Source organism: Fukomys damarensis, unplaced genomic scaffold (genome assembly GCF_012274545.1).
Source record: "Fukomys damarensis isolate Sample0158 unplaced genomic scaffold, DMR_v1.0_HiC HiC_scaffold_21, whole genome shotgun sequence".
NCBI lineage: Eukaryota > Metazoa > Chordata > Mammalia > Rodentia > Bathyergidae > Fukomys > Fukomys damarensis.
In genome coordinates, this window is record NW_022900933.1 from 41,795,394 (window position 1) to 41,804,419 (window position 9,026).

Consider the following 9,026-nt stretch of genomic DNA (forward strand, 5'->3'; position numbering starts at 1 on the left):
TTTTTTTGGTACTGGGGATCGAACTCAGGTCCTTGGCTCTTGCAAGACAGGCGCCGGAGCCACTAAGCTAAATCCACAGCCCAGCTTTTCTCTCTTTCTGAGAAATGTTCTCACTAGTTGCCCAGGCTGTCCTGGAACTTGTGATACTCTTGTCTCAGCTTCCTGAGTGCCTGACTTTGTAGGGGCCTCTGAAGGGGTCACCCAATGTTCAGCATTAGGTCAAGGCTGATAGCCCCTACAGAGGTCTCAACAGCTTCTCCCAAGGGCACTACTCCCTCTTGCCTGGCCTTGGCCATGGTGGCCCCAATCTGTTAATGTCTGTGCTGCCTCCTGGCCTCATGTTTAGCGGTTCTCCTGTGCCCCTACAGCTAAGTGATCACTCTGTGTCCCCACCATTGGCCTTGAGGGACTGCTGTGTTGGTCTGTCATTGGGGACAACAGAAGCACCTTCAAGAGCTGGCCATTGTGCAGGCAGAATGGAGGGTCCTGTTCACTGTGCTATGCCCCGGGGGAGTTTTGTGGAGTGAGAAGACACTGTGAGACTGTAGGGGCCCCAGGGTGCTGGCTGCTGTCCTGAGTTTCCTCATCTGTGATGCTGGTGGGGGGCTCTCCAGGGTGCCCAAGCTGAGTGACAGTGGCTGTTGCTATGTGCAACTATGTAAAGATTACTTGGAGACATGACTTAGTTCAATCACTGAGAGACCCACAGAAGCTGCTTCTCCATATGAGAAAGCCTCAGAGAAATCAACAAGCTGAGAGACCTATGTAAGTTATTTATTTGTAACTCAAGGACATGAGAGCAAAGATATAGAAGAAAAGCACTTGCAACATTTGTATAGGAATTTTGGACAGGGGAGGAATAGGATGGTTTTTATGTAACACATGTCAGCCAAGTTTAAGGAATCTTACTGGGGCAGAGGGGACACAGTGATGGGCTGAAGCAAACATCTCTAAGAATAACTTATTGTTGATTCTGCTGACTGTACTCCTGCAGATCTGCTCTAAACCAGGAGCATGGGAACTATTATTCCCAAGGTCCCTTTTCACATTCAGTACAATTACTACTTTGGCCAGAGCTCCCCACAGGAGGCCTGGTACAGGGGGCACTGTTACCCACATAACCTGGGATCTATGCTGCCTATTTCAGATCCACACATATACCCGTGGCTGCCACAGAGACCAGAACCTTGGCCACCTGTCTGTCACTGAAACTAAGATGCTCAGGGACCCAGAGGGCAGCCAGAAGGTGAGGATTCAATGAGTGAGGCCTGTTGGGATGTCCTGGGGCTGGTCTCAGGCTTTGAGCAGTGGCTCTCTCTGGGTGTCTGCCAAGCTCACTGTCATTGCTGGTGTGGGTGACAAATGTGTTTAGACTTCTTCCTGCCCAGGGACTCTCCACTTCTTCTGGCATCTGGCAGGTGCTGTGCATGCCTGTCCCTTGGCCAGGTTGGGCAGCCAAAGGAGCACAGGGGCTGGGCCGGGCTGACACTGGCTGAGCACGGGGCCTCTGGAATGAAGGAATCTTGGCCTCAGGTCTGGGGTGAACCTGGAGTGCATGGGGGTATCACGGGCTGGGGGGTGGCTGCCTTCAGAGCCAGGGCCTGTGGGAAGGGTCAGCTGAAGCAGGGCAGACCTAGTGGCTTCAGTCTTGCTTGCTGACCATGGGTACTGGCTGCCTTTGAGGCAGGGCTGCCCTGGGTGATGGGCTCCTGCTGTCCTAGGTAGAAGGCTGGGCCCCAGAGAGCACAGGTGTAAAGGAAAGGAGGCACTGAGCCTGAGTGGCTGGGGACCCCAGGTGTCCTTTGTCTGAGGCATCTCCCCAGCATGTCCAGTTCCCCTACTTCTGCTGTCTCCTTCCCCCACTAACTTGTCCCCCTTCCTCTTCCCATCCTTGCCACTGCTTCTTTCCTCTTGGCCACCTTCATCCTTGGGCTTCCTGGACAGGCCCAGGGCTGACTGTTACTTAAAGTGGGGCTCTGGGGCATCTTTGACTTGTGGCTTGAGCTGTCTAGCCCTGGTGTGTCCTGCTGGGAAGGAGGGCTGGAGCCAGCTGAGGCAATCCTCCTTCCAGCCTGGTCCCTTCCTCTCTTCTTTCTTCCCCACTCCTGAGACTTGGCCTCACCCTCTGGCTGTCCTGAACCTTGGGCAGGTAAGACCTGTGGACCTAGGGCCAGAGACAGATGTTCTGCCTCGTCTACAGGGCTTCTGCAGATCTCTGCCTGGAGCATGCTCTAGGCAACTGGACTCCACAGTGGCTGAGGTGCCCCTGCTAGCACCTGCCCAGCTTGGTGCCAGGTAGCCCAGCTCAGGTAGGGCCTGTGCTTTGTGTGGAGGTGCTGAGGCAGCATTTGGATGCCCCATGTACCTTTGGCTCTGTCCCTCATTCAGAGGTGATTCAGCCCCATTCCTGCATTGGAGCAGAGCCGAGGCTTCCCAGGCTCAGTCTGGGCCTGCATGGGATTGCTTATGGGGCCCTCTGTGGGGCTGCAACCAGGGGGGCTGAGGTGCCCCTTATTCAGAGGCTGGCGTGTGTTGGTGCCACAGGACTGTGGGAAGCCGTGGTGGGGTAGCCTGGGGCCATGGTTGTGTTCCTTCCAAGTTTTAGAGGAGCAGCTGGCTAATGCCTGGATCGGGCCTACCTGGGGGGCCTACACTGTTGGACTGGGTCCCTGAAGCTTTTGGAAGGATCTGTAGCTGGTGTGGTGCTGGGCACGCTGTTGGGTGGCTGAGCAGTCCCCCTGATCACAGGGAAGCTTGTAGCCTTCTGTATCCCTGCCAGAGAGGGAGGCAGAGAGGTGGCTGTCCCAGGGGGGTGAAGTGGAATGGGAAAGGAGGGGAGAGGAAGTGGCCACTTGCTCCTTCATGTACTTTCCTGGCCTGGTCTAGGGCCACACTCTGCACTTGCTCTTTGTCTGTCCCTGACCCTGTCTCTGCTGTGCTGGGCTTAGGATGGGCTGGCAAAGGTTAGCATTCAAGGCCACTCCCTATCAAACTAGCCCCACACCTCCACCTCCTTGGTCTGAGCTCTGCCTTCCCGTAGAGCTGGGAGCAGGGGATTCAGGTAAAGAGGACCTAGCATGTGCTGCCTAGCAGGGCTGCTGTCCTTGCCCAGGGGTCGGGCCCCTGGTATAAGCACCATGAGTGAGTGTCCTCCTTTGTGTGGGAGCTGGACTTCTGTTCCAGCCCTGACATGCACCATGCATACAGAGTGCTCCTGGCCCACTCATCACCAGCTCCTTGTCTTCTCAAAGGAGGGTCAGATGCTAGATGATCTGTGTCTGGAAAGGAGTCACCAGGTTGGGGGTTTCCACCCAGGATACCTGGGTGGGGGAAAGAGCTAGGGGGCCTCTAGTTGCAGCCAGGCTGGTAGGAGCCCTGAAGGTAGAGGTAAGGCTGGGGCCAGCCTGTGTTTGTGTGTGTATATACATGTATGCAGGGCCAGCAGAGGGGCTCCTGATCTTGTCCTGCCCTTACCTGCAGAGTTTAACCATGTTCTCCTCCTGTATCCCAACCTTGCCGCCTCCCATTTAGGCCAGGTGCAAAATCCTCCCAGCCTTCAGGGTTGCCAGAGTTAGAGGGAAGGGGGTTCCCCTCCCCCTGAGCCTTGCAGCCTCTCCTTGGCCTCCTCTTATGTGTGCAACCTCCAGTCAGGGGTGTAGGGCAGAGCTCTCTGATGGAGGGGCACCTGGGTCAGCCCTGAACCTAGGACCTGCCATGGGGTGGGTGTTGGGGCCACAGGTGTGCTTGGAGGGCAGACCAATGGGCCTAGTTGATTGTAGGGCCACCCTTCCCTGTGCAAAGGACCTGAAACTCTCAGGCAGATGCTCAGGTGCCCTGGGAGCCAGACCTTGTGGCTGCCAGCAGAGATCCTGGTACAGGCAGAAATGCTTGCTCTACAGCTGTTGCAGGCACTGGAGCAGGAGAATGCCCGGCTGGAGGCAGCTCTGGAGTGGCGGCGCTATGAGCTGGTCTTCTGGAAGTGGATGGTGAGGACCCCATGCTGCCCCTCTCCTTCCTGGCCTGGGCAGTGGCCACACATTGGGAGATTGGGGGACTTCCCACTTCCTGGACAGGAAGAGGAACCCTGAGGGAGCCTGGCGCCCACCTGCCCCTGATGTGGCTTGTCTTCTGGCCTTACCTTGTGCTCTCAGGTGTTGGGTTTTTACATGCGCTAGGGATTGTAGCTGCCCAGCCTGTGGGAGTACCACCACTGTCCCCTGGGCCTTTGCATCCTCGACTCCATGGGCTGGAGGCCCATGCCTGGTACACACCCTCTTGCTTGCTTGGATCTCTGCAGGACACGGTCCTGGGTGCCTGTCCCCCAGAGTGCCATGCTGTGCCCACGTTCTTGCCCAGGATCCCCGAGCGTGGGAATGGGGAGCTGGAACTGCTAGCTCGGGAGCTGCAGGCCCTGCAGGAGGAGCTGAGGGAGCAGGTGCTCAGCCGGCGCCAGGCCTGGGAGACCCAGGTGAGCACCACCCACCTGACTGGGCCCCACCCTCCAGGTTCTGTTAGTTTTGGCCCTGCCCATGCAGGCCTTACCCCATCAGACATTGCCCTCTGCAGGCCTTGCCCACCCTTTAGCCCCCCTGCTTGAGCAGGGTTGATTCCTGGACATGGTGGACTCTAACTGAGCCACTAGTTGGATTACCTAGTTTAAGTGGATTAGGTTTGGTAGGTGATGCATTTGGACCAGTTTCCAGCAGAACAGGGAAGTGTGTGGTGAGGGGTCCCCACAGACCACTGCAGCAGCCCTCCATGCCTCCAGACCGCCTGATTCAGGTCTTATTCTCCAAGGGACCCTGGAGAAGGGGTGAGCCTGCATTGCACGGCCCATCCCCTGGCATCCATGTAGACGTCCCTTTGCCCTGCTGGTCACTTCCACATGATGCCTGGGGCGTGTGCCTCTTGCTCCTGCTTCTGGCTACTGCCCCATATTCAGTGGACCTCTGAGCAGGCTCCTGGCTGCAAGCACTGAATGCTACTCCATTTCTTTTGAACCCAGGTAGTACAGAGCTATATCCCTCATCCTTTTTATTTTTTTAATTATTATTTTTTATTTTTTGTTACTGGTGATTGAACTTGGGACCTTGCGCTTGTGAGGTAGGCAGCAGAACTGCTGAGCTAAATCCCCAGCCCCACCAATCCTCTTTTTTTTTTGGTACCAGGGGATCAAACTTGGGTCCTTGTGCTTGCAAGGCAGGCGGTGGAACCACTGAGCTAAATCCCTGGCCTTTTTTTTTTTTTTTAAGACAGTGTCTCACTGTGTAGTTGAGACTGACCTGGAACTCACTATTTCACTATGTAGCCCAGGCTGGTTTCAACTCACAGCGATCCTCCTGCCTCAGCCTCCCAAGTGCTGGGATTACAGGTATGCACCCCTAATCCTTTTTCAAAAAATGTTTCTGAAACAGGATCTTACCAAGTTGCTCAGGCTGGCCTTGAACTTTTTTTCTGCTGTACTGGGGATGGAACTCAGGACCTTGTGCTTGTGAGGCAGATGTGTTGCCATTGAGCTGAATCTCTGGCCCTGCCTTGAATTTTTGATAATTCTGCCTCAGCCTCCCACGTAGTTGGGATTATAGGTGTGCTTTACCATGCCTGGCATGTTTTCTTTTTTGAAAGTGTTTTGAAACAAACCACAGGCAGACTCCCCTCAGCTCCCTGTAGGCCTCCATGAAGAGCAGGGTGTTCCCCATAACTGTTTCCTCAGGCCCTTCCTTCAACCCAGGAATGAGGCCAGTTTAGGCCATGTCCCATGTCCTTGGGCAGTCCCATTCTGCCTAGCCCCAGATGTTCAGGTGGCTCCCTGGGGCCATCTGGAATGAGCTGAGAGTTCACACCCCAGGACTGTCCAAGGGCCAGAGGTGGCCTCAGTGGGCAGCTCCCTACCCTGGGAGTTAGGAAGTGCTATAGTGGAGGGTGATGGTAGGAGATTGCATAGACCTGGAGAGTGGCAGGTAGGCTTGGGGGTGAGAGGCCCTGAGGTTTTTGCTCTGAATTCATTGTGGTGCTACACCCACCTTCACCTCCCAACCAGTCAGCTGGCTGGTGGGGACTGAGAGTGTTTGTGGCCCAGCTGTGGCTGACAGGGCTGTATGCTCTGTGAGGGTGAAAGGAGGCATGGGACAATGACCCCTTCTCTCAGGAGAAGATACTGGGCACCATCGCTTTTCCACAGAGAAGTGAGGGCCCTTGCTGGGAGCCTCCCCACTCCCAGCCCCAGGAATCTTGAGGCCCCTGAGTCCTGTGTCCTGGGGATAGAGCTGCCATGCCTGAGTTGCTGTGGCTCCCTCTGTTCAGGTTGGAGGCCTGGGCTGTGGGCCAGAGTGGCATGCAGCACGGCAGGCCTTGGAACAGGCTGTGGAACAGGAGCTATTGGCCTTGCGGCGGTCCTGGGAGCAGGACAGGGGACCCAGCCTGTTTGAGGGGCCCCACCGTCTTGCGAAGATCAAGGCTGGGACCGCAGGATCCCAGGGCCTGCCAGTGGCTGAAGTGATCAGGGCCCTGAGGAGCCAGGAGGCCATCCTGGAGGTGATGCTCTGTTGGCTGCAGGGACAGTGTCGGCAGGAGCTGGCCAGGCTGGCAGGAGCTGTGCCGCAACTCATCTGGATTCTGCCACCTGGATGCTGAGGTCCCATAAACACACCCTCCCTGTGGAAACCTTCCTGGGCTGTGCTGGCCTTCAGAAGAGGTTCTGGGGCAATGGACCCAGGGCTAGTACCCAGCCCTTGGCCTGCAACACTGGAGCTGGCATAGCTCTTCCCTGTGAGGAGGCCTGGAGGGGACCCAGAAATAAATGAAGGAACCTTCCCTGCTTAGGGGACAAAGCCACCTCCCTCTCTGTTGTCTTTCTAAGTTTCTCTGTCTGGGTGGGAAGAAGGAGCACAGGCCCAAGGTGGCTGAGCTAAGCTGCACCAGAGGCACCCTAGAAACCCTGGGGACAGAGGCTCTGGGAACCCCACATCTGTCCTGAATACAGTTGTGCCCCTCCCGCTCCTGCCTTGGCCCACTGCAAATCCCAGTGCAAGCAGTGTACACAACCTCCCTCCTGTGCTGGTGGTGGATGTGTCTGTGTGTCGGGTGGGGGCCGGATGGGGCCTTGGGGCGCTCTGGTCCTTTCCCTGGGGGTGTTGCCCAGGGGGAGGGGAGGCCAAGTGGACAGAGGGGCTTTGTTCTGGAGGCTGCTCCAGAGCTCAGCCCAACAAAGAGCTGCCTGTGTTGGGTTTGCACCCACAGCCCAGCAGAGTGGCCTCTCTTGCTGTCTCCCCCACCAGCAGGCACAGGTGTGCTCGCAGCTTCCAGCCTTGTCTGTCTATCCTAGGCTCTGGACCCTGACCTAATGCTGAAGGAGAGGGGTCCACTGAGCTCCCTCCAGCCTCCTGCTAACTTAGGCCAAGGTTATTGTCAGTCACTGGGTCCACTGTCAGGTCCATCTTACAGAGTTTCTCACCTGACCCTCGTAGGCATGGGGCCCACAGTGTTGCCATCCTTGACCCCACAGCCTGTTTAAGCTCCTGTCACTTATGGCCTCCTCCCTGGCTCCTCTTACTACTTCCATCTGTAGTTTGCAGCTCTGGTCTAGGACATGGGGCCTTGAGGTGGCCTCTGGAAGTGGGAAACCCTCCTGCTGTGCCTTGGCCACCTCCTGTGTTGTAAGCAAGGCCACGTAAGCTCCCTGAGGTCAGGTACCTGTCTGGCCCAGGGTTCCCATCAGAACTTCATTTTAAAACCCAGATGCAGATTCAGTGTCATGGAGCTGTCACTTTTCCACTTGCTTGGTGGCATCAGTGCAGTTGTAGTCATAGTTCTTGTGTGTACCTATCTGTGCCTGCAAGTCTGTCTGGGGCTCCCGAGGTGATGGTGGGTTGTGGCTCTGGGAGTTGTGGCAGCAGGGTGCTACCTTGCACAGTCTCAATGAGCAGCCATGGCTGACAGGCCACGGGTGTAGTGGTTTGAAACAGCCCACACTGATGATCTGTAATTCTGTGGCCTGAGCTCCTACACCATTATGCAGGGCTGAAGCCAGGTATTGGGAGTGGGCCCTCTGGATCCCTTGGGAAAATCCTCCCCAGCTCACAGGGACAGCTGGCTGGGGCTGCCAGGGTCCTCACTCACACCCAACTCGTGTCTTTTCCTGACTGAGGAGCAGTGTGCTCACACTGTGAGCCCATCACTGCCCACACTGCTGGACAGCAGGGCTGAGGACCATGAACAGCTCAGGGCCAGTGTGAGCATCTATGTGAGGACGTGCAGCACTTCACTCTGCTCTCGTGGAGACACTGCAGAGACCACAGAGCCACATGAAAAGAAAACTTGGGGACTTTTACTTATTCAAAGGCAGCATAGCTGGGGTTCAGCTCAGTGATAGAGTGCTTGCCCAGCATGCGGGAGGCTCTAGGTTCTGTGCCCATTACCTTGGGAGTTGGTGGGAAGACCCCATGTAGAAAATGAGCCAGGTACAGTGGTACACATGTGATCCAAGCTACTCAGGAGACTGAGGATGTGGGGGCGATCTGGCTGTGACATGTCACACCGTTGACTGCCAGGGTTGATGCAGCTGATCTGGCTGGCTAGGCAGGTGTCCCCTTCCTCCCTCACGACTCCATGTGCGTCCCTCCTAGAGCTGCGCTCTCAGTTGAAGAGGATGGCTACCCTTGATAGAGGAGGACCGTTTCCTCAGTCTAGGTTATACAAGCACCTGTGCTCCCCTGCTAGAACCTCCAGAGACGCTCTCAAGGAGGCTGAAGCAGGAGGGTTAAAGTTTGACTTTGTCTCAGAAGGGCTGAGGATACAGCTCAGTGGTAAAAGTGCCCCTTGGTTCTATCCATAGAACCAGCACACACAAAAAATAATTTGCTAATTTTTTAAGTGGTTAAAAAAAATTAAGAAAACAGGACCATCATTCCTTATGAGAAATAAGAACAATGCAGCTGGGTGTGGTGGCGCATGCCTTGTAATACCAGCACTCAGGAGGCCGAGGCAGGAGGATCACTGAGTTCAAGACCAGCCTGGGCTACATAATG

The 9,026-nt window shown here is 55.9% G+C and overlaps 1 protein-coding gene across 5 annotated transcripts in view; it reads left to right on the plus strand.

Annotated features, from left to right (window-relative positions):
- Tedc1 (tubulin epsilon and delta complex 1) overlaps positions 1-6,849 on the plus strand; it is a 9,952-nt gene extending 3,103 nt beyond the window's left edge. For 3 of the 5 annotated variants that reach the window (XM_033766891.1, XM_033766892.1, XM_010607364.2), the window contains 4 exons: positions 1,148-1,246; positions 3,900-3,986; positions 4,298-4,468; positions 6,304-6,712. In XM_033766891.1, coding sequence (XP_033622782.1) covers positions 1,148-1,246; positions 3,900-3,986; positions 4,298-4,468; positions 6,304-6,633 — 687 coding nt within the window. In that variant the 3' untranslated portion in view covers positions 6,634-6,712. Of the gene's footprint in view, positions 1-1,147; positions 1,247-3,899; positions 3,987-4,297; positions 4,469-6,303 lie in introns of all 5 variants that reach the window. The other 2 variants (XM_010607365.2, XM_010607366.2) reach the window with 2 other exon arrangements.
- The last annotated feature ends 2,177 nt before the right edge of the window (positions 6,850-9,026 follow it).